Source organism: Bufo gargarizans, chromosome 5, assembly GCF_014858855.1.
Source record: "Bufo gargarizans isolate SCDJY-AF-19 chromosome 5, ASM1485885v1, whole genome shotgun sequence".
Taxonomy (NCBI): domain Eukaryota; kingdom Metazoa; phylum Chordata; class Amphibia; order Anura; family Bufonidae; genus Bufo; species Bufo gargarizans.
This window is the reverse complement of record NC_058084.1, coordinates 34,018,787-34,044,360: the sequence shown is the minus strand read 5'-3', so window position 1 is coordinate 34,044,360 and position 25,574 is coordinate 34,018,787. Positions and strand designations below refer to the sequence as shown.

Genomic DNA, 25,574 nt, shown 5'->3' with positions numbered 1-25,574 from the left:
GGGCTAAATGTGGTGTGGTGGGTACTCACAGTAATGATGTGCTCCTCTGCTCCTCTGCTGGAACCAACCGACCAAAAGAAGGAGCAGAGGAGCACAGCAGCCATATAACCCCATCATATTTACTAATATGTGGGGTTATATGGCTGCTGATTGGATTTTTTAAAAATCAGCAGCCTGCCAGCCAATGATCGTGGCCAGCAGGCTGCTGACGAAATAGTCTGCTGCGAAATGCCGGCCCGCGATGCGCATGCGCGGGCCGGCTGTGACGTAATCTCGCGTCTCGCGAGAGGACGCGCCGATGCGTCCAGGAGGAACTAAACAACCACCTCCCGGACGCATCGGTGCGTACAGCGGTCGGGAGGTGGTTAAAGAGAACCTGTCACCGCTCCTGACAGGCCTGTTTTAATAGCTTCATGCATTCCTCATGTAATGACAATTCTGGAGCATCTATTCCTATGTCTGTATGCTGTGCCGTTCCTTTATTATTTCTACTAGATGGATAAATTGCTAGCAGTCTGCAGTAAGGGTACAGAGGAGTGGTAACCAGTTGGGGGGGGGGGGGGGTGTACCTGCACAGTCTAGCTCTATCCAATCAGTGCTGCCATTTTCAAACTGTGCAGGTACCCCCCCCCCCCCCCCCCCCAACTGGTCACCTCCCCTCGGTACCCTTACTGCAGACTGCTAGCAATTCATTCCTAACTTCTAGTAGAAATAATAAAGGAACAGCACAACATAGAGCCATAAGAATAGATGCTCCAGAATTGTTATTTCATGGGGGATGCGTGAAGCTATTAGAACAGGCCTGTCAGGAGCGGTGACAGGTCCTCTTTAAGTCTAATTATAACATTAATTTTATTAATGAAGTCTTGTTTAATGGGAGGGTATGGTTGGATCCAGTGTCAAGCAATGAATTTCCATGCCTGGAAAGCGTTCTTTGAATACCTAGCGTGAGCTGCGCATGCCCCACCTGAGTGTCAAAAATCCCCAAGATGCAAACTCAGGGATCCAGAGGGATAGATATTATGTAATAAAGAGCCATCACCCGTGCCACATCCGGGACACCTCATGTCACTCCTGACCACGATCTGATGTAAGAATACAGGAGTAGCTGTGACAATTGATCTTTCGATGTCAATCCATAAATTGTCCCTGCAATGGCACATTACGCAGCTGCCTACTCTGCCTGCCTCTTTTTCTGGCCCTATTGTTCTTCTTCTCACATCTGAATGTACTCAACAATTAACAATTTAACACGGTGGAAAAACTCAATATGTTCTAATTTTCCTCCAAAACAATTTTCCCTTTTATTGAAACAGTTTAATCTCTAATAAGTAAAAACATCCACAGTAACAAGCTGTCTTGTAGCGCACAGTTTAGGTTTTGGGAATTGAGGATGGAACTTTGGAATCTTCAAAAAATTCTAACATCTTCTCAGGTCCTCAGGTTTACAGTCTCTGCAGCATTGATCGCGTCGCCACCACTTGTCTTCTTCTTCTTCTTGTTGATTGATATGAAAACAGCCGCAATTATTATACCTGAAAAACATAACTAGTTGAATACTGGATCTCTTGATCTACACAGTGCCACACCAAAATGTATTAACTGTGCGCACCTCAGATGTTCTGTAATCTATAGTCTGTGATCCACACCAGCTAGGAGCTGGTATAGGATATCTGTGCAGGTCCCATTCCTTTTTACTACATTGCTTTTTAGCAAAGTGGCAAGCATGGCGTAAAGGAGGAAAAGTGGCAAAAGTTTTTGCCTGGGTTAACAAAATATCAACCTCCTTTTTCCCATGAATGTCTAAAGTGAGATTATAAATACAAGTGGGATGGACATGGACGAGTGAGCTGGTGGCTGCTGCTGGAGACAGATACAGTGTTATAATGTTTCAAATGACCCTCTGCACCCAGGAGGTCAAGTTTGATATTTCAATAGTCTGCGACTATAAATTCCTGTTTCTGGTCTTATCAGTTAAAATATAACTTTTATTCTTTCTTTATTAAACAATACATTGCCACGAAAACATAAAGTGAAAATGTTAAAAATACATATGGAGGGCTACTATATTTGGGGCTGAGGGTGCAATGTCTCTATTTTGTTGGTGAATCAGAGGGATATTACTCCATATCTTGCTGAAGCTACGTGCAGGCTAGTTAATGATGTAACCTATATCACTGTAATTTTATGTCTGCAATGTCGGCCAACACCAGGCATTCTGTCCCCTAGACTGCACTCTGTTGGCTGATCACCCTATAGAGGTTGCTTCTTTGATTAATATTATGTCTCTCGGTAGCTGTGCTAATTGCACTTTTCTATCTACACTGCCCCTATCTTATATTCAGGTGTATTCGGCGTCTGCAGATTGCCTTATTCCTATTCCGTTTTTTGCCCTGCCATAATTTTTAAAAGAATTGTTAAAGATGCAGCTCCCCCGACATGTTTCACCGCAAGATGCGGCGTCTTCAGGTAAAAGGAGCTACTATCAACACGAGCACTTCCTATAGGAGGTCCTTTATACCCTTAGGGCGGATCTCACCTTTTCAATCACCTGTAAGAGTTCGGTCTCGTGTTGAGTGATGTCCGTTCAGGCCAATCATCTCCATCCATTATCACAGTGTCGGCTATCTAGGCAAATCGGGTAAGGTATTTCGCGCCTGCGTTCGAAACTTAGATGTTTCTTCTACTTCGGTAGGTGAGTGTGCATACGTTAGAACTTATAATAAAATCGTGTCTGTATCCAAGGACTATATGCGCATGCGCTAAAACTTAGGATTTTCAGCGCTCTGATTCAGATCGATGTATATACATTCGAGGTGCATGCGCTAGAACTTAGGACTCTTCCCTTCAGGTCACATAGTTTCCACGCCTGCGCTCAAACTCTATCCCTACGATCAACCGTTCTCGGTATTTATAGATTCAGTCATTTAGCGCGCATGCGTTGGTAATTAGAAAAAATCGCATCTGTGTCTAGGGATTAGAAGCGCATGCGCTGAAACGTAGAAGATTTCAGTGTTCGGATTCTATCCGTGTCTATACATTCAAAGCGCATGCGTTAAGACTTCAATGATCGAGCACGCATGCGTTCGGACTTAGAGTACATTTGCGACTGTGTCCAGGAATAACAGGCACCAGAACTCAAAGATTTTTTTGGGGGTATTCAAATTCAGTCAGTATCTATAAGTTCCAGGAGCATGCGCTAAAACTTAGGTAATTTCAGCACTCCGGTCACTGCACTCGCTTTCAGACTTTATCTCAGAGGTCATGCACCCTCACTACGCGCAGGCGTTAGAACTTAGATATTAAAAGGGATTTATGTCCATTGTCTGTAAATTGTGGACGCATGCGCTGGGACTTAGAAAACCTGTTGCAGTGTAATCATCATGCTTATACTCAGACTTTTTTTTTCAAAAATAGGCACAGGTATAGACCAAGATGAAAATTGTTATACCTATACTCGAGAAGCCACATTCGCTTTTGCTCGGGCCTGGTGGGTTACAGCATCCCATCTGATTAATGCGTCTGCATTCGTGCCTGATATACACTCAAATCAGAGAGGTACTAAGAGTCCTGATTTTCCTGCAGTTAGTGAAGATTTGCATGTACATAGGAATTATATACCATATATATATTCACTAGCCTGATATTCATCTGTCTTTTTTATGAAATACCTCCACTTTTCTTAGTAGCAGTGCACAGTCACTGGCCCACTTTTAGCCTAGACTAAACACTGACTTAAAGTGGTATCTACCACCTAGGCTCGTTTTGCTTTCCGATTTTATTTTTTATTTTTTCAAAGCACTGTTTTCTCAACTATATGTCTATTCTTTACCGTTCCTAGGACCTGTATCCTAGACTATATGCCTATTCTTCACCGTACATCTGGATATTTGTGCCCTATGTTTCCCTGGACATATTGGCTTTTATAACTTATTAATAATATTTTATTTCCTTAAACTAAGAAGAGAGAGGGAAAATCAATTGTACTATAAGGTTATGGGGGATTCTTTGGACTCAACACCATTAGGTTGTCATCTCCTTCTTAAGTATCATATAAATGCTGTATAAGTAAAGCCTTCATTTAGGCCAATTGGACAAATAGAGACATTGCACCCTCAGCCCCAAATATAGTAGCCCTCCATATTTATTTTTAACATTTTCACTTTATGTTTTCGTGGCAATGTATTGTTTAATAAAGAAAGAATAAAAGTTATATTTTAAATGATAAGACCAGATACAGTGTTAAACACCTTTAAAGGGGTTATTCAGTTTTTTTTTTCATTTAACATACATGTTTTTTTATTAAATTGATATCCATAAGATAGCATAGGCCATCCAAATTAAATCTTTGTGTTTCCAACTCCTGTCACCCCCATCAATCAACTGAAGGGGCGGCCATGCTGAACCGCTGAAGCCTCATTAATGTTTTCTTTGAGGTTTACAATGGTTCTGCTAAGGATAAGCCATTAATGTAAGGATCCATGTGAAATGTCTATCTGCTCTGGGCCTATCCTATACTTTGGCGTGCCTTTGAATTTACACACCCAAACATTCTTTCCATGAGAAAAACTATTTCGATATGCTCCAATGTATGACAATTATGGAGGGAGACCAACCTATTACTGCCAGAGTTCCAAATAAAATTCCAAGAGCCATTCCAATAGATGTAAACCCAACGTGGTTTACTGCCTCGTTCTCACACTTGCCCTTAGAGTTACAAGTGCATATCCGAACTGCAAAATAAAACATGTTATCAATACAAGGTATTCATCTAAACAGATAGATAACCACCCCAATGCCTCATCTTGTATTAGACGCTTGATTCTAAACTTTATCTGACGGAGCCAGTAAATTGCAGGTGGGTAGACATCTCTGACTTGGCAACCAATTTTTGTTTGTTGTCCCAGTTAGAGATGAGAGAATCGATTCTAAATGAATCAAATTCAATCAAAATTTTTTTTTTTTTACTTTCAAGTTGCATCCAAAAGAGAGAGAGAGAGAGAGAACATAAAAAAATAAAATAAAAAAAGTTTGAAAAAGTGTTAGACAAGAGAGACCTCAGAGTGTCGTACACACATCTTCAGGCTAATTGGGGCACTTTCGATTCTGGTAGAATCGATTCGGAATGAAATTGGTCACCTGGTTCGGCTGAATCGAACCTGAATTGAATTTTAAGCGATTTGCTCACCTCTAGTTCTATATCCGAAATGAAAAATGAAACCAACTTTACAATTAGCCTTGATATCAAAAATGTCCTTCTGTTTTGTGTTTAAAGTTCCTATGTAGGTCAATGTGTCTCCATGGTAACAGACTACTAACTGTATAATCCGATCCTGTAGTCATAATCCATCCCTTTTAGCCCTACTTCTTTCTAAGGTACATCTGGTAGGTTGTCGAAAAGTAGTGGACCAATGACTGCCGAATGAGATTGTGTGCAAAGTGATTGGAGATTTTAAATCAAGACTATTTGCAAAATTTCTTTAGGTGCATTTGGACAAATAAAGATCTGACTACCCACAATTTACTGGGCATCCACACAGTATAGTGGGGCCTTACATATCTAAGCCTGTCCCCACAAACAGGTTTATTTAGGATTTTACTGGTTTATATTGAGCAAGGTCTCTGCCCTTTCGGTCACAGTTAGCATTATCATATAAGGTCATGTTCACATGATGCGTAAAAATCCATTTCCTTGCATTGTACTGAACCTTGTCGCAGATTTACATGAAATCTTCACCTCAAATATGCAGCAATAAACCACATGTGAACATACTGTTGCAACAGAGGATGGATGCTACATTTCTGTGTCTACGTGTGTGGGTTTATGTTTTTATTTTGGGTCCAGGCAGTAGAGGGAACCCCTGAAAGAACAGTATGTAGGTCCCCTGCACTCAAATGGCCACCATTCCCTGACTCCGGTGTGATCCATGAAACGCATTAGCCCTTGCATGCAATGTAACAGTAGGAAGCTGCTTTTAAGGTGACAGTGGGCCGCGTTACCCACTGTACCCATAGGCAACAGCACAGGTTAGGCAACTTTCACACCTGCGTTTTACTTTCCAGTATTGAGATACATCAAAGAATCTCAAAACCGGAGGAAAACGCTCCAGTTTTGTCTACATTCATTGTCAATGGGGACAAAACTGAATGGAACAAAGTGCACTAGAATGTATTCAGTTTCGTTGTGTTCCCATGCCGCAGAATTTATGTGTGCGTGAAACACAATGTTAGGCTACTTTCACACTAGCGGCAGGGGAGTCCGGCAGGCTGTTCCGGCGGGTAAACAGCCTGTTGGATCCATCCTGCCGCTAGTTCACGTGAGCCCCCAGACTGCCGCTCCGTCCCCATTGACTATAATGGGGGCTGGGCGGAGTTCCGGCGGCAGCACGGCAGCACACTGCGTAGTTTTAGTCCGGCTGCCTCTCGTCGTGCGCTGCCGTGCTGCCGCCAGAACTCTGCACCACCATTATAGTCAATGGGGAAGGAGAGGCAGTCCGGGGGCACACGTGAACTAGCGGTAGGACGGATCCGACAGGCTGTTCACCCGCCGGAACAGCCTGCCAGACTCCCCTGCCGCTAATGTGAAAGTAGCCTAAGTCAATGGTGCCGAATCCGTTTTCTTTCGTGTCTTGGTCATTTTAGAGATAATACAACCAGATCTGTTCAGAATGGAAGCAACCGGTTGTATTATCATAACGGAAGCGTTTTTGCTGATCCCTGCCGGATCCAGCAAAAATGCTTCTGTGAAAGTAGCCTTACACATATGGTATTTTTGAACAAGCTGGTGTCAATATGTGACACTTACCTGGATGACATATTCTGTTACATACACAGTGGAAAGGATACTTAAGGATGGGGTAGCTCTGAGTCAGGGAGCTTCTCTGTTCATCATTCTCTCTGATACGCTGACAAAGAGTGTCTTTCACTCTGAAAGACCATGTATTACAGAGGCAAGCTACTCATTTTAATGGGAACTGTGTAATGCTTCATTTTTCCTGTGGTGGCGCTGCTGGGAAATTGAACACTTCCAGCTTACGTTCCACCACAAAGTGCAACTGATTGCTGAGAGTCCCAGCAGCAGGAGACCTACTGATCAGCTTTGTGTTGTTGTGCTCCCCCAACGAAAAGGGAAGGGCCAACGTGTAAATTCAACAATAAGAACAGGACTCTACCTAGAATCGTTAATTACATAATATAGATATATAGATCTTTGCCATCTGCTTCAAGAATGGTAGGAGTTTGCTGGAAGAGAGGTCACCCCAAAAATGTATTAATATAATATCATACAGAGGCTGATTGAGAACTTAAAAAGGCCCTGGAAAAAAAAAAAAAGTGGCCCCATGTTGTAGGTGGGTTAAAACTGACAGAAGACAGGCCAAAACAAGTAGGCGGGGACAACCGAAGTAGGCAGGGCCTGCAATACTGTAGTGCAGAACCAAATACCACCCCTGCAGAACCAAATATGACAGAACAGCACAAGATACTGCCTCCCTCATCACAGTATTCAACTGTATCACCTTTATGAGGACAGTAATACAGTTGAGTTCAGGAAAGCACCTGTGGCCGTTAAGCATCAGATCATTATGTACCTGGCCTGCGGCCATAAAGAGGGCTTGGATGGCCCACTGGGAAATTTCCCTGTAGGGTCTATATCCAATCCGCCCCGATACCATAGCACCAATAGAAGCCCTGTCTATAATCACAACTCTACCGGTATGGTACTGGAGACCCCTAGCACTTTCTCTGTCCTTACCGCTCTACTCTCTATACGATATTTCATTGCTGACTGAGCTAACACAATAATATTATCAAAAAAATAATTATCAAAGTCATTAAATATAATTAACTTTTTTTTACATTTATCATACCTGGTACAGAAACACTTGATTCCAATGGTGGACGTCCAGCATCTCTAATAATGACTGGAACATAGATAGTTTCCTTTGGAAAATTGTAATGCTGCATAGTCAGACGAGCAGAAGAAGCTGTGAAAAATGTATAAATGAACCTTTAGTCTCGTATATGTATTTGCTGCAATATATTGCATATAGGGTTTTTCAGGTCTGGTCAGAGTCATACAATAATGAGTGGGACTCATAACTACCATATCTTCTTCGGAAGTTCTCCACATGTCAACATTCCCTCTAAACCTACTATGTATGCCTACACACCACCAACCCATGATTTGCCTTCCTGCCTGTCTTGATGCTTCTGTCAATTTGGTTTCTATACTTTGTTTTATAATATATATATATGGCTTGACAAAGGCTCCATGGAGTGAGCTGAAACGTTGCTGTCTTTCACATGGGTGAATAAAAATACTTTTTTTCACGAAGACCTGAGTGCTGCCTTGGCCTTTCCTGTATATATCTCATAAGACCGGGTCCGTGGTCTGCTTCAAGGAATTGCACCGCTGTGGATTTGTGTGCTGCTCATCAACTTTTCTATACACATATATATATATACAGTACAGACCAAAAGTTTGGACACACCATCTCATTCAAAGAGTTTTATTTATTTTCATGACTATGAAAATTGTAGATTCACACTGAAGGCATTAAAACTATGAATTAACACATGTGGGATTATATACATAACAAAAAAGTGTGAAACAACTGAAAATATGTCATATTCTAGGTTCTTCAAAGTAGCCACCTTTTGCTTTGATTACTGCTTTGCACACTCTTGGCATTCTCTTGATGAGCTTCAAGAGGTAGTCCCCTGAAATGGTTTTCACTTCACAGGTGTGCCCTGTCAGGTTTAATAAGTGGGAGTTCTTGCCTTATAAATGGGGTTGGGACCATCAGTTGCGTTGTGGAGAAGTCAGGTGGATACACAGCTGATAGTCCTACTGAATAGACTGTTAGAATTTGTATTATGGCAAGAAAAAAGCAGCTAAGTAAAGAAAAACGAGTGGCCATCATTATTTAAGAAATGAAGGTCAGTCAGTCCGAAAAATTGGGAAAACTTTGAAAGTGTCCCCAAATGCAGTCACAAAAACCATCAAGCGCTACAAAGAAACTGGCTCACATGCGGACCGCCCCAGGAAAGGAAGACCAAGAGTCACCTCTGCTGCGGAGGATAAGTTCATCCGAGTCACCAGCCTCAGAAATCGCAGGTTAACAGCAGGTCAGATTAGAGACCAGGTCAATGCCACACAGAGTTCTAGCAGCAGACACATCTCTAGAACATCTGTTAAGAGGAGACTGTGTGAATCAGGCATTCATGGTAGAATATCTGCTAGGAAACCACTGCTAAGGACAGGCAACAAGCAGAAGAGACTTGTTTGGGCTAAAGAACACAAGGAATGGACATTCGACCAGTGGAAATCTGTGCTTTGGTCTGATGAGTCCAAATTTGAGATCTTTGGTTCCAACCACTATGTCTTTGTGCGACGCAGAGAAGGTGAACGGATCGACTCTGCATGCCTGGTTCCCACCATGAAGCATGGAGGAGGAGGTGTGATGGTGTGGGGGTGCTTTGCTGGTGACACTGTTGGGGATTTATAAAAAATTGAAGGCATACTGAACCAGCATGGCTACCACAGCATCTTGTAGCGGCATGCTATTCCATCCGGTTTGTGTTTAGTTGGACCATCATTTATTTTTCAACAGGACAATGACCCCAAACACACCTCCAGGCTGTGTAAGGGCTATTTGACCATGAAGGAGAGTGATGGGGTGCTGCGCCAGATGACCTGGCCTCCACAGTCACCGGACCTGAACCCAATCGAGATGGTTTGGGGTGAGCTGGACCGCAGAGTGAAGGCAAAAGGGCCAACAAGTGCTAAGCATCTCTGGGAACTCCTTCAAGACTGTTGGAAGACCATTTCAGGTGACTACCTCTTGAAGCTCATCAAGAGAATGCCAAGAGTGTGCAAAGCAGTAATCAAAGCAAAAGGTGTCTACTTTGAAGAACCTAGAATATGACATATTTTCAGTTGTTTCGCACTTTTTTGTTATGTATATAATTCCACATGTGTTAATTCATAGTTTTGATGCCTTCAGTGTGAATCTACAATTTTCATAGTCATGAAAATAAAGAAAACTCTTTGAATGAGAAGGTGTGTCCAAACTTTTGGTCTGTACTGTATATATATTTAAGTTCTTGCCAAGCCAATGGGTTTTTTCGAGCCCATCAGGAGCCATGGGGTGTGTGTATATATAATGGATATAAAAAAGTCTACACACCCCCGTTAAAATGTCAGGTTTCTGTGATGTAAAAATATGAGACATTTCAGAACTTTTGTGGGGTGATCTGAAGAGGGCTGTGCACAGGAGACGCCCTCGCAATCTGACAGATTTTGAGTGTTTTTGCAAAGAAAAGTGGGCAAATCTTGCCAAGTCAAAATGTGCCATGCTGATAGACCATACACACAAAGACTGAGTGCTGTAATAAAATCAAAAGGTGCTTCAACAAAGTAGTAGTTTAAGGGTGTGCACACATACAACCATATTATTTATTTTTTGTTTTCTTTCCTCCACCTAAAAGATTTCAGTTTGATTGAGTTGTACAGTTTATAGGTCACATTAAAGGTGGACAAAGTTCTGAAATTATTTATCTTTGTCTCATTTTTTTACATCACAGAAACCTGACATTTTATCAGGGGTGTGTACACTTTTTATATCCACTGTATAGTTATATTATAAAGCCTCTGACCCAGAAAAGTAATTCCAGATCCTCAAAATAGCCAAAAAAGAAAGAGAAATCAGGAGCTCCATAAGAGCAATGGTCATCCATTAGGCATAAAAAGATCATTCAGCAAGGTTAGGCTACTTTCACACTCGCGTTTTGTGCGAATCCGTCAGGGATCTGCACAAACGCATCCATTCAGATAATACAACCGCATGCATCCGTTCAGAACATATCCGTTTCTATTATCTTTAACATAGTCAAAACGGATCTGTCTTGAACACTATTGAAAGTCAATGGGGGACAGATCTGTTTTCTATTGTGCCAGTAAAAACAGATCCGTCCCTATTGACTTACATTGTGTGCCAGGACAGATCTGTTTGGCTCAGTTTTGTCAGACGGACACCAAAACGCTGCAAGCAGCGTTTTGGTGTCCGCCTCCAAAGCGGAATGGAGGCTGAACGGAGGCAAACTAAGGCATTCTGAGCGGATCCTTTTCCATTCAGAATGCATTAGGGCAAAACTGATCTTTTTTGGACCGCTTGCGAGAACCCTGAATGGATCTCACAAACGGAGACCAAAACGCCAGTGTGAAAGTAGCCTAAGTCTACCAACCAAAGAATCTAAAGTCAACTTAATCTAGAAGGGGATCTGCTCATAAGAGAATACTCACATAAAATAGAAGTAGGATGCACGCAATATACGTATAGGCAAGTCTAAAAATTCATTTGGCAAAGCATTTCCAAAAATGTTACAACTACACACCAGCAGGTCAAATAGGCCTAAGCCATATGTGTATACAGTATACAGTAGTATTGGTCCTTAGGTTCAACAACAGACAACTGTATTTGGAGGTAACTTTGGAGACAAAAACTTGCTACTAGGGTGTAGATTTTATGGTTAATTTGTCCTGTGTGAACAATAACAACAACGTTTTCGATGGACCTGTTCTGTAAAGATAGATGGTACACCCACAGAATAATTTCCTCTGATGGGCCCAAGATCCCTCAGTCCAAAAGTAATCTGGTTTCTTGACACTTACCATTCACATACAGAATGGTCCAATCCTTTGCTGTTGTTGCATTACCACCAAGACGAAATCTCAGTGGCATTTTAGGCTGATCATCGTCTATACCACTGAATTCAAAGGACTCCGTTTTTGTCAATGGATAACAGAAGACGATATCGTCATAATAGTCCTTGGCTAACCGGGGATAGTTGTCATTGACATCATCCAGAAACAATTGGAAATACACAGATGAACTCATTGTAGGATTTTCTGTAAAAACATAAAAGTGGTGAACACATTTGCAAGGTGAAGATTTAGTTTACAGTATGTAAAGGGATTTTTGCATCTTAATTACTTGTGGCATATCCACAGACTACACTATAAATGGCCAATAGCTGCACTGGCAGTACTGCATTCAGAAGCCCAGCTACTTCGGGTTTCTGACATCGGTAGTCTCATTTATATTAACTTCAGTGTGGCCCTTCGGCTCAATATTGGTTGGGGGAGGGGCCCTCTCCCGGCACACAGACTTTTACAGGCCTTTATTTGGATGTGGACCCCAGGAACTCTGTATGGCAGGCAGAAGATTAACCATTACACTATAGACCTGCCCTACTGGAGGGACTGAAAAGTTATTTTCTTAATAGGCATGATATTAAATAGATAGTATATAACTGAAATGAAGGGAATAGAATTTGCGGCATTATTATTTACGCTGTTTCATCATGAATAATAACTACCGTATATTGTACAGATTATTATGATCACAGGATACCAAATAATGTGTGATATTTATTAAAACAGATTTATTGTAATGATTTTTGCTCAGTTATTGTTTTATTAGTAACAATCATTTTGCAGAAAAATATACATTTTACCATAAAAGAAAACCTGGAAAGTAAAAGTTATATTTTTTTCTGCCATAACTTAAAAAAAATATATATATTTGACAGATCTTAGCTGGGAGTTGAACCCTAGCCCTTTTAGTATTGCAAGCAGCAACCTTCCCTACTACACAAACAAAATCTCTACTATAAGGCCCCGTTCACACAACCGTATTTTTGGTCCACATCCAATCCGCATTATTTGTGAATTGCACATGGACCCATTCATTTCTATGGGTCAGCAAAAAAACTTGAAAGCACACCGTTTGCTGTCCGCATCCGAATTTCCATTCCGCAGTCCTGCAAAAAAGATAGAACATGTCCTTTTCTTATCCATTTTGTGGATCCGCAATGGGTCCGGAAAAAAAAAAAAAGAACCATACAACACAGACGTAAGACGGATTAAATCAATTTTTTTGTGCGGATCTGTGTTTTGCGGACCGCGAAATACATACGGTCATGTGAATGCAAAGGTGGGATGGCTAAAAAGCTTCTTATAGTATTACTCTTTTCTTCACAATATTAAATAAATAGTAACACTGTAGCCTTTTAGCACACAAAATCATGCCTTTATAACAGAGCAGTCCTATAGAGTAGTGGTGAGTATTTTGCCTACTATACTAAAAGGTCTGAGGTTCAGTTCACAGCATAATTATAGCAAGTCATTTTCTTAGTAAAAATTTTGGCAGAAAAATTGAACTTTTATTTTCCCGCTTTTATTTTCTGGTAAAAGATAATTTTTTCTGAAAAGTTGATGTTACTAAAAAAATTATCGAGCAAAAACCATTATAATGTTTTTGTAACAATTATTAAATATCTATCACAAAACAGTGAACGCGTTACGGTGCAATTTTATTTCTCTTCATTTAACCCATAAGAAAAGTTGATAGAAATTTAAAATCTTACTTATGTGTTTGGTAAAATGGCCTGATGGAAAGAAAAGTTATGGATGTTATGGCTATGAATGTGAGAAGGCCTGGGGGGGAGCATATAATTTGCCTGTATGGGGCCTGGAAATTCTTGATAACAGCCTTGCCCTTACCTATTGGCTTAGTCAGCTCTTTCAATAAATCCCAAAAACCTAATTGAAGAAGGCACAGCCATCTCTAAATGGAGAATGCGACTGGCATGAAGAGGTGAAGAACGGTTTAGAAACCTACAAACCTATTAGACATTCTTGGCATAAACGGCAATGAATCCATTAATGCATAGGATAGGTTACCCCACGAAAATTGTTTTTCACCTAGCCACAGGATAGGTCTGAAATATCGGATCATGGGGATTCTAACTGCTGGGACCCTGCGATCTTGAGTCCCCTCTCTGAGTGGACCAGTAGTGCACATGTTGGTCTGCTTCTCCATTCAATTCTATCGGGCTGACATAGACAGTGCTTCTTCAGTCCCATAGAAGTGAATAGAAGAAGCTTGTGGCACATATGATTAGTTGAGGTCTTAGTCAGGGGCATTCCTCTCCAAAAACCTCATGAGCTGCTGGAATTACATATATACAGTGACTAGAATTTTGTTAATCACCTATTCTATATACGAGGATATTGAGGATGTATGTGGGTACTTACTTGACTCTGCAGCAATTACTTCCACTTCGTAAAATGTTTTCCGTTCACGGTCCAGATTGGCTTTGCTGAAGATATCTCCAGTGTCTTCATTAATTTTGAGCCAATTAAACACATCTCCTCTCAATGAAAACCTGAGGAGAAATATTCAAGAAATGGTCAATACTAGTGAGAGTTTACGTCTATATGATATCTAAAAAGACTAAAACGTAATATTGTAATACAAGTCTAGTGTGACTAGCAAGCTACTTACTGTATTGTATCACCTTCTGGATCTGAGGCATTTATTTTTATCAACTTGGTTCCAATAGGAACATCTTCACGGACCTGTGCATGGTATATCGTATTCCCAAAGATTGGCCTCTCATCCACATCAGTGACTATAATCTTTAAATATGTGGTGGAACTGTCATTATAACTGATTCCTGTAACCAGGGGCTCGGGATTTCTCGCTTCTATCTTTAGTTTATGCTCCTTGTAGGTTTCATAGTCCAGTGGCTGCAGGACAGAGAAGGAAGGTAAGGTCAGCAAATGGCATGAGCAAATCCAGCAAGAGGTCATCAGAAATCCGTCACTTACAGCGGCCACTCTGACGTATCCACGATTATTTTCCAGATTGGTTTCAATTATGAACCTTTTATCTGGATCTCCTTCGACTATATTGTAAAGAATAAAAGAGCTCCCTGTACGAGGGTCGTCATTGTCTGTGGCCTCTATTTCTTTCACCAGTGTTCTCAAAGGAGCATCTTCCCGCAAGGTTACATTCCCATACTAGAAATATAAGAAGAGGTTTAAATGTTATAAAGCTCCTGGGTCTTGATTTCACATTTATACAAGATACCATAGCTAGCTAAAAAGATAATAGATAGACAGACAGACCGATGGACGGGCAGACAGATATTAAATAGACAGATAGATATCCAGAGGACGATGCACAAAAGCAAAGAGGAGCACATCCCCTCCTGGAGGAACAACATAAGAACATCACAAAAGCTGACTGTATACCAGAGCCTGCAGAGGGAGTACAAACTGGCCCCATATCTGGAGAAACTCCCCAACCCCAGAGACAGACCCTTAGCCGGTACAGACTGAGCACCCATAGCCTGCTCATCGAATCCGGGCGGCACCGACAGAGGTCCCAGCCCAGGGGGAGCAGACTGTGCTAGCAGTGAGACCGGGAGGCCGTGGAGGATGAGGCTAGATAGATAGATGATAGATTTGAGATTGAGATGGATATGAGTTAGATACCTAGATAGATGGATAGATAATAGATTTGAGATAGATAGATACAGTAGATAGAAAGATTTGAGATGGATATGAGTCCTCAAATATAACATTACTGATAGACAGTTGTGTGAGCGTACATGTGCCAGTCTCACATAACTGGTGTTTTAACCCGTGCTTATATCAGCACGTATGGATTTTTTGGGGATGTGAATTAAAAGGCTTTTTCTGGACTTATACCCTAATAAGAATAAGCCATATTGAGTGTTATTATCAGTGTATTGCCAGGCCATACAACCTCTAATAGCACAGTAGGCTACAGCAATAATTTGCTGTATATTTGTACAGTGAAGATAGTCATAAGCCTTGGTGCTGTTTTCCAGTAACCCTTTAAGTCTGGCTTCACACTTTTTTTGTGTGGCAGTGTCTTAAAAAAACAACAACCAGAAGCTGATTATGATGGACTAGTCCACAGATCATATTTATTTCTATAGTCTTCATCAGTTTCACACTTGGTTTTCTCTAAACTGGGCCCTTGAAAGAGCAACGTTTTTGATGGCCCTTGTGCAGTGTCCTGAAACACACTACTTAATATTGTGATTGTGTTTCATGAAAATGTGCTTGTGCCTGAGTTCCCATAAAGTTGCACAGGAAGGGGTAGGTTCTAACAAACCTCCCAGGGCTGACTCCTCCCTGCTCTCTGAGAGAAGAGAAGAAGGAGGAGAGTGTGATGTCTGTGGGAAAAGCTGCATCTCAGCAGCCATTTTGGAGAGTTATCTAAACTCCAGAGTTAGTTCCATGTACCAGCCCACAGAAGAGACAGATTATAGAAGATCCAGGCGACCCAGAGAGGGAGGGAGAATATTGGCAAAGGAAGGTAATTGTCATTTATCAGGTTCTAGTCTCCTTTGCATTAGGTGGATAAATTCTAAGCTACCAGCTGCCCACCATAACCAAAGACAGAAAGGCCATCTGTCAGAATATAGTATTCCTAGAGAGGATACAGAAGTATATGACTATACAGTACAGCACAGATAGTCCATCCCTCCAGCCTGGAGAAACAAGGTATTGATTGTTATAGAGAAAAACTACCCCTTATGCAACTTTTGGGAACTAAATTGAGCCATTGTAAAAGTTACCTCGCTGTAAGTGACTTTTGCGCACATTGATGACTTTGGATCAGCTTCAGTAAAGTACTGGGAATTTGTTAAGAGGACCGGTCTCCTTATTGTGCAAACTTATCACCTATTTGCACCTTGTGGTGCTGTATCACTAACGCCAGGGACCCTGCCTCCACGGCACCTTAAACCCATTCCACCAAGGGCACCTCAACCACTATCTGACGGGAATCTCTGGACAACAGAGTGTGCCCCGAAGGAACTGGTGCTATCCTTCCCATCACTGCACGCCGGCCCAGGGAGACTCCGCTAACCGTAAGTGAATTAACTACTACCCTCATCGGCCCACCGTACCTCACTTATTGCCCCTGCAGACCCGGTTGCGGCATTTTATGATTTTATGCAGTGACCAGACCGCAGGGGGCAATGTGAGTGTAGTGTATGGTGAGACGATGGGTGTAGTAGTTAATTACTCACTATTCTGTAGCTCCCTGGGCCAGCGTGCAGTGAAGGGAAGGACGGCACAAAGTCCCTGGGGGCGCTCTCTATTTGTCCAGGGATCCCCAGCCAGATGGAATTTGAGGTGCCCTTGATGGTGTAGATGCTTTGGGTGCCTTGGTGGCAGGGTCCCTGGTGTTCGTGACTCCAGCACCATAAAGGTGCGCTGAGAGGTGTTGGTAATGCAGTTACCAGCCTGTTATAAGGAATCAGCAGCCTAATACATTGCAATTGATAATGTAAATTAATGACATAAACACAAGTTTGAAGTGTCCCCTTTTCACACATAGTGGGACACTGCACTTGGCACATGTGAAGGCACCTCTATACTTTAATTATTTACAGATGGTTCATAAGACCAATGGACGCCTTTTTTGTTTCATGTGCCAATTCCTACTTTTAAAACATAACATTTATTAGATCCAAAATATAAAATATCTACCACCTAAAGAAAGATGTTTAAACATGTCAGCTTGTGTCACATAGTTGCTTTGCATCTTTGAATACTGACTCACAGTGTAGATTTACTAGCTAAGAGATATAGGGAGCCGGTTACTTACTGGCTCACTACCATTCTGTCCCTATGCTATAATGGTGTTCATACACACTAGATTCTTTAATCCTTCCCTATGTGCACTTGCTGTGTTAAAATCGCTCAAACGCTACCCCCCAACATGTTTCACCAGCTAAACTGGAGTCCTCAGGGGAATTGGGCCCAATTGAAGGAAATGGGGCCCAAGTCAGGGAAGAGCAAAGAAGAAGCCCATGTTTTGTTCTGCATGAGATTGGTAGAAGGATTGTGGATGGTATGGTGACATGTACCAGCATCATGAGAAAGCCCCATTTTGTAATTACTAATAAGACCTGTTCTCCTGTATGTCTGCTTGTGGATCCATCATCAGTTCTTCAATGAGCCTGAATCAATGCCACAGCAAATCTAGCGTAGTGATATAACATAAGTGTGAGGCCGGCTTCAGTGTGTGTTATAATAAGACCAGAAATCGGAAGAAAAACACAAGATCTGAGGATAGCTAAAGATACTCACATCAAAACTCTCAAAAATTGGAATGTGGTCATTCATATCAATGACATTTACCACCACAGAACACACTGTACTATAAGCTGTAAAGACATAAGACAGATTAATGCAATTTATCAAGTGAATGGAAAAGTAACTGGAGGACATTTATCAAAACTGGTGCAAATGGAAACTGACTTAGTTGTCTGTAGCACTCAATCAGATTCCCCCTTTCTTTTTCAGTGCTCTTTTGGAAAATGAAAGGATCAATCTGATTGGTTCCTAGAGGCAACTAATCTAGTTTTCCTTTAAAACTGTCTCAATAAATTTCCCCCCCGCTGAATCTTCAAGTAATACTCTCCTGTGTCATTTTTACAATTGTTTAGGTTGGTAAATCGGGCACCCAAAACCCTTCCCGGAAATGATAACTTATGAGCGGGGTTATCGTTAACCCCCCCATTTTCGCCCCGAGACAGCCCGAATTTACCAGGACTGTCTCTGAAAATCAGGGACACTCAGTGCAAATTCAGGACAGTTCGCTCCGTACAGTATTCTAACAAAGTTTTATCCGAAGTCGATTCGCTCATCCCTAGTTATAACAAAACAAGTCTGACTTATTATTGGCGTGCATCATTTTTGTGGTGCAAAATATTGGTGTATAGTACGGCAGTTATGAGGTGCCATAAGAAGACTGTCCACCGCCAAATTGACCCAAATATCAATCGTAAAAACGTATGTCATTTTCAATGTCCCATAAAAAAAAAATCGTTGATGGGATTTATCAAAACTAACCGAAAAGAAGCTTTGTTGCCCACAGCAGCCAATCAGCGCTCAGCTTTTCTGTCAAACCACTATGAAAAAATAAAGCTGCAATGTGATTGGTTGCTATGGGAAACAAGGTACAAGTTTTTATTTTAGATATTTTTGATAAATATGGCTCATTATTTTCTTTTCTGATTGAAACCACATTACGTTCCCTCCAGAGACAAATCACGAAATTCAAAAGATTTTGAATTTTTTGGGATTATTCAGGGATACTTACAAGGCTTCCCTTCATCTGACACCTGCACATTCAGATTGTACTTTCTGAAGGTATTTAGGCCGGCATTGATCAGCTGAATACTACCATCATACAAGCCGATATTAAAAAGGATTCCAGTGGATGTTTCAGGCCATTGATCACGAAGTGAATATCTTAGCACTGAATTTGATAAATCATGCTGGTCCATATCAGTGGCTTTAAGTATACCTATAACGCTTCCTGCAGGACAAAAGAAAATATCTGTGACAAACATCATCCACCACACTACTGCGTCCTTATGTCTAAATGTCTCTAGATGCAAGTCTTCAACCCAAATGGACCTTGTGTCTGATATGACTTTATTCTATGGATTCCAATACCAAAGACTGAAACAGGGAATTTCTCTTAATACATATCTACCAAAATCCCCATTTTGAGGCACATTTACACAAGGAGGACCATTTTGCAGGCAAATTCCTCAAAAATTGGACAGTTGGTAAGTACATTAATATCAATACAATTTATTCTTCAGTTGTCCCGTGGGAAAACTTAAAGGAATACTCCGGTTAAAACTGGTAGATTGTCTAATGCATGGCACAGAATCTGAAGGGTGGAGCATGACTCATGTGTCAAAGAACACCAAAGAGATTAGTCATGCTCCACTTACCCTGGCCCGGCAATAGCTATAACACAGTGCTTGGAATCTTCCTTTAAAGGGGTTGTCCCACGAAAATGATTATACATTTTTCAAACCAGCAACTGGATCTAAATATTTTTGTAGCTCCATGTAATTAACCCCTTCTACCCCGGGCCAGTTTTTGCCCTTCTGCCCAGGCCATTTTTTGCAAATATGACGTGTCACTTTATGTGGTAATAGCTTTGGAACACTTTTATTTATCCAAGCCATTCTGAAGATTGTTTTCTCATGACACATTGTATTTCATGATAGTCATAAATTTGAGTCAGTATATTTCACCTTTACTTATGAAAAAATTCAAAATTTACCCAAAATTTAGAAAAATTAGCAATTTTCTAAATTTCTATTTCTCTGCTTATAAAAAAGAAAGTGATACTTCATAAAATATTTATTACTTAACATTCCCCATATGTCTACTTTATGTTGGCATTATTTTCTAAATGTCATTTTATTTTATTAGGACGTTAGAAGGCTCAGAATTTTAGAAACAATTCTTACAATTTTTAAGAAAATTTCCAAAACCCACTTTTTAAGGCCTCATGCACACGGCCGTTGTGTGCATCCTGTGTCCGTTGTTCCGTTTTCCGTGATTTTCTGTGGACCCATTAACTTTCAATGGGTCCATTGAAAACTCGGAAAATGCACAGTTTTTTCATCCGTGTCCTTGATCCGTGTTTCCTGTCCGTCAAAAAATATGACGGACCCATTCAAGTCAACGGGTCTGTGAAAAAACACGGAGGCACACAAGATTGCCATCCGCGTCCGTGATCCGTGTCCATAGGCTACTTTAGCACAGACAGATCCGCAGATCCGTCTGCATACAGCTTTTTCAGAGCTGAGTTTTCACATAGTGAAAACTCAGATCCGACAGTATATTCTAACACAGAGGCGTTCCCATAGTGATGGGGACGCTTCAAGTTAGAATATACTAAGAACTGTATATATGACTGCCACCTGCTGCCTGGCAGCACCCGATCTCTTACAGTGGGCTGTGATCTGCACAATTAACCCCTCAGGTGCCGTACCAGAGGGGTTAATTGTGCGTATCATAGCCCCCTGTAAGAGATCAGGTGCTGCCAGGCAGCAGGGGGAAGACCCCCCCCCCTCCCTCCCAGTTTTAAATTCATTGGTGGCCAGTGCGGCCCCCCCCTCCCTCCCCTGTATTAAATTCATTGGTGGCCAGTGCGGCGCCCCCTCCCTCCCCAGTTTTAAATTCATTGGTGGCCAGTGCGGCCCCCCTCCCTCCCTCCCCCCTGTATTAAAATCATTGGTGGCCTGTGCGGCCCCCCAGCCCCCCCTAATTAAAATCCTCCCCCCATCATTGGTGGCCGCACCTGAGGGGTTAATTGTGCGGATCACAGCCCCCTGTAAGAGATCGGATGCTGCCAGGCAGCAGGGGGCAGTCATGTACACAGTTCTTAGTATATTCTAACTTGAAGCATCCCCATCACTATGGGAATGCCTCTGTGTTAGACTATACTGTCGGATCAGAGTTTTCACGATGTAACTCAAATCCGATGGTATATTCTAACATAGAGGCATTCCCATGGTGATGGGGACGCTTCAAGTTAAAATATAACATCAGATTGGAGAAAACTCAGATAGGGACTCCTGACTTTAGATTGAAAGTCAAGGGGGGACGGATCTGTTTGCAATTGCACCATATTGTGTCAACATCAAACGGATCCGTCCCCATTGACTTGCATTGTAAGTCAGGACGGACCCGTTTGGCTCCGCACAGGCCAGGCGGACACCAAAACGACTTTTCTATTAACTTTCCTTCATGTCTGGTGATCCTCCAAAAATCACGGAAGACACACGGAAGAAAAAACGGACAGGGATCACGGAACAACGGAACCCCGTTTTGCAGACTGTGAAAAAATACTGTTGTGTGCATAAGGCCTGAGGACCAGTTCAGGTCTGAAGTCACTTTGTGGGGCTTACATAGTGGAAACCCCCCATAAATGACCCCATTGTAGAAACTACACCCCTTAAGTTACTCAAAACTGATTTTTACTAACTTTGTTAACCCTTTAAGGTGTTCCACAAGAACTAAAGGGGTTGTCTCATCATAGACAATGGGGGCATATCGCTAGGATATGCCCCCATTGTCTTATAGATGCGGGTCCCACCGCTGGGACCCGCACCTATATAGAGAACGGAGCCCTGCAAGGTGGTGGCTGGAGGACTCCGGTCTGGCCACCACCAAGCCGGCTCCCCATAGAAGTGAATGGGAGCATACCGCGCATGCATGGCTCCCACTCCCATTCACTTCTATGGGGCCAACGAAAATAGCCGAGCCAGCGCTCGGCTATTTTTGCCGGCCCTATAGAAAATGAATAAAGGGCTGCTGCGCATGCGCAGTGCGCCCTCCTTCACTTGTGGGGCTCCGTTCTCCACTAGGACCCACACCTATAAGACAATGGTGGCATATCCTAGTGATATGCCCCATTGTCCATGATGCGACAGCCCCTTTAAAGGAAAATGGAGATTACATTTCTAAATTTCACTTTTTTGGCAGATTTTCCATTTTAATCTATTTTTTTCTTTAACACATCGAGGGTTAACACCTAAACAAAACTAAATATTTATTACCCTGATTCTGCGGTTTTCAGAAACACCCCACATGTGGTCGTAAACTGATGTAAGGACACACGGCAGGGTGCAGAAGAAAAGGAGCGCCATATGGTTTTTGGAAGGCAGATTTTGCTGGACTGGTTTTTAGATGGATTTGAAGCCCTCCTGATGCACCCTTACAGTAGAAACTCCCAAAAAGTGACACCATTTTGGAAACTATGGGATAAGGTGCCAGTTTTATTGGTACTATTTTGGGGTACATATGATTTTTAATTGCTCTATATTATGTATTTTGTGAGGCAAGGTAACCCAAAAATGGCTGTTTTGGCACCGTTTTTATTTTTTACAACATTCATCTGATGGACGCGGTGATATCAAATGTCTACTTTCTTTGTTTGTTTGTTTCAGTTTTACATAATAAAGCATTTTTGAAAAACAAATTACGGTATGTTTTTGTGTCTCCATTTTCTGAACGCCTAATTTTTTTAATTTTTCTGACGATCGTCTTGTGCAGGGGCTCGTTTTTTGAAGGAAGAGTTGACGTTTTCATTGGTACCATTTTTGGGTACATATGATTTTTTGATCATTCATTATTACACTTTATGAGGCAAGGTGACCAAAAAATTTATTGTTTTGGCACAGTTTTTATTTATTTATTTTTACAGCGTTCACCTGAGCGGTTAGGTCATGTGACATTTTTATAGAGCAGATTGTTACGGATTTGGCAATTCCGAATATGTATACCTTTTCTTATTCATTTAGGTTTTACACAATAATAGCATTTTTTTAAACCAAAAATCATAGTTTTTTTTTTGACTGATTGTATTAGGTAGGGTCTCATTTTTTGCAGGATGAGGTGACGGTTTGATTGGTACTACTTTGGGGGGCATACGCCTTTTTGATCGCTTGGTGTTGCAATTTATGTGATGTAAGGTGACAAAAAATGGCTTTTTTGGCAGTTTTTTTTTTTCCGGTTAGGTCGTATGATATTTTTATAGAGCTGGTTGTTACGGACGCGGTGATACCTAATATGTATACTTTTTTTTATTTAGTTTACTTTAACACAATAATAGCATATTTGAAATAAAAAAATGATGTTTTAGTGTTTCCATGTTCTGAGATCTATATTTTTTGATAGCTATTTTCTTATGTAGGGGCTCATTTTTTGTGGGATGAGGTGACGGTTTTATTCGTACCATTTTGTGGGACATACGCCTTTTTGATCGCTTAGTGTTGCACTTTTTGTGATGTAAGGCGACAAAAATTGCTTTTTTTGACACGTTTTTTTTTTTTATGGTGTTTATCGGACGGGGTGGATCATGTGATATATTTATAGAGCCAGTCGTTATGGACACAGCGATACCTAATCTGTGTGTTTTTTCCATTTTTTTTCTATTTTTTATTATAAAATCAGGGGAAAGGGGCGTTTTTTTCTTTTTTATACTTACAAAAAATGTTTTTATATTAAAAACACTTTTTTTTGCTTTTTTTTTAAACTTTATTTCTGTCCCACTCTGGGACTTCAACTTTTGGGGGTCTGATCCCCTCTGCAATACATTACAATACATCTGCATTGTAATACATGAGACATGAGGACTTGATTCTGGTTTTCTCCCCATCTCCTTTCCTGACCAATGTAATGTGCTGATTTTGCCACAGATTATTACATGAATTTACCTGAAATCACAGTGACAACTTTATCTCATTGTGATTTCGTAGTAAAGAGGTCACAGAGAGGCACGGAGCATTATCAGTCATGTTAATGCTCCGTTCTTCTGCTGTCCGCATCGGGTCTTGGCTGTCATTCACGCAGCGGATGTCACGCACGGCATCCGCTCGTGTGAAACAGCCCTAAGTCTTTCATGGAAGCATTTATGATTGCCACTTATGGACTTTGTCTGGCTGGCATTGTCATGAAGGCATCTGTGGACAGGCAACTGGGCAGGCAGCACAGTATTGTAGATATGTCTGATGTCGGGCAGACTGGTTACTGGAGGAAATGTTCAGCCAGGAGCTTAGTTCAGCAAGGTCCTCACCTTCCATGCGCTTTTTGTAAGACTGATGTCCTCTTAAGTTGCAGAGAGGGTCCTTTGGACCAAGGTATCAAGGCTCAGTTGAGACTGCTACCTCTGCAGCACCTATTGCTATGCTCAAAAAACTCAAGTCTAAAATTCACATGTGAAACGATTTATTGAAGATAATACATATAAACATATTGCATCTTACCAATAGCTTCATTGTTTTGGATTTCAAAAATGGTCTCTGCTGCTGGACACACTGGAGGGTTATCATTGATGTCCTCAACATTGACTTCAATTGTCAGGGGCCTCGCCACAGGAACACCATTAAAATTTTTTGCTAATGCATAGAAGATATACTGAAAAATAGTGTGAAAATTGTATGTGAGGTCTACGAGATCCATGAATGACAATAAGTTCTCTTCCACTTTACAAAAAGTAACATAAAAGGGTAAATTGAGGGCTGACCTAAAAGTTGGTTGAGGCCCCTGTGCAAGAAATATATGTGCATATGGTCTTCTCCACTGAAAGTTATGCGGCATGCTTAAAATGCTGGTTCACTTTTGGATGCCCTTCACCAGACCCTCCTACGCGACTGGACCTGCGTAGGGAAACATACTTACCAGCTCCCTACCACTGGATTCCTGCTGGGTTCCCACTCATCAACATCTGGTTTGACAGGGGTCACGTGTGCCACTGCAGCAAATCACTGGCTGCAGCAGCAAAGTGAACTACTGACGTATGGTCTGACCATGTGCAGGCCCGGTGCTATAATAAGGCAGACCAAGCGGCCGCCTTAGGGCGCTGAGAAGGGGGGGGGGGGCGGAAAAATAAAACTTTTATTTTTTTTCATGAATCACTTGCATGCCGCCGGCCTCCTGTGGCTGTTCCTCTGTGTGGTGGTCCTCATATCTTCTCTCTGGGCTCCCGAGTCCTGCAAGTTGTTTGAGGACCTTTCCCACTCTGCCAATCAGTGGCCGTAGCTGTGTCACGTGTCAGGGCAGTGATTTCCTGCTGAGCCAATCACTGGTCTGACACATGACACAGCTGCAGCCACTGATTGGCTGAGTGGGAAAGGTCCTCAAAGTCTTGTCGGGAGCACAGAGAGAAGATACCAGGACCACACAGAGGAGAAGGGGAGCTGCTGCAGATGACCAGGGCCAGGTGAGGAGCATAATGTTTTTTTTTACACAACATTAATAGAGGGGAGAAATATGCCATAGAGGGGGAGAAATGTGACATGGAGGGGGAGAAATGTCACATCACCCCCCTCCATGTCACATTTCTCACCCCTCCATGTCACAT

At 41.7% G+C, this 25,574-nt stretch overlaps 1 protein-coding gene across 1 annotated transcript in view; it reads right to left on the bottom strand.

The window, feature by feature from the left end:
• Nucleotides 1-1,279: 1,279 nt before the first annotated feature.
• Nucleotides 1,280-25,574, bottom strand: part of CDH17 (cadherin 17) — a 90,864-nt gene continuing 66,569 nt past the window's right edge. Inside the window, exons 9-18 of the mRNA XM_044294564.1 lie at nucleotides 24,478-24,628; nucleotides 18,999-19,217; nucleotides 17,984-18,060; nucleotides 14,678-14,869; nucleotides 14,352-14,596; nucleotides 14,102-14,232; nucleotides 11,675-11,911; nucleotides 7,869-7,985; nucleotides 4,617-4,733; nucleotides 1,280-1,535 (exon numbers count right to left, since the gene is read on the bottom strand). Coding sequence (XP_044150499.1) covers nucleotides 1,432-1,535; nucleotides 4,617-4,733; nucleotides 7,869-7,985; nucleotides 11,675-11,911; nucleotides 14,102-14,232; nucleotides 14,352-14,596; nucleotides 14,678-14,869; nucleotides 17,984-18,060; nucleotides 18,999-19,217; nucleotides 24,478-24,628 — 1,590 coding nt within the window. The 3' untranslated portion in view covers nucleotides 1,280-1,431. The remainder of the gene's footprint in view (nucleotides 1,536-4,616; nucleotides 4,734-7,868; nucleotides 7,986-11,674; nucleotides 11,912-14,101; nucleotides 14,233-14,351; nucleotides 14,597-14,677; nucleotides 14,870-17,983; nucleotides 18,061-18,998; nucleotides 19,218-24,477; nucleotides 24,629-25,574) is intronic.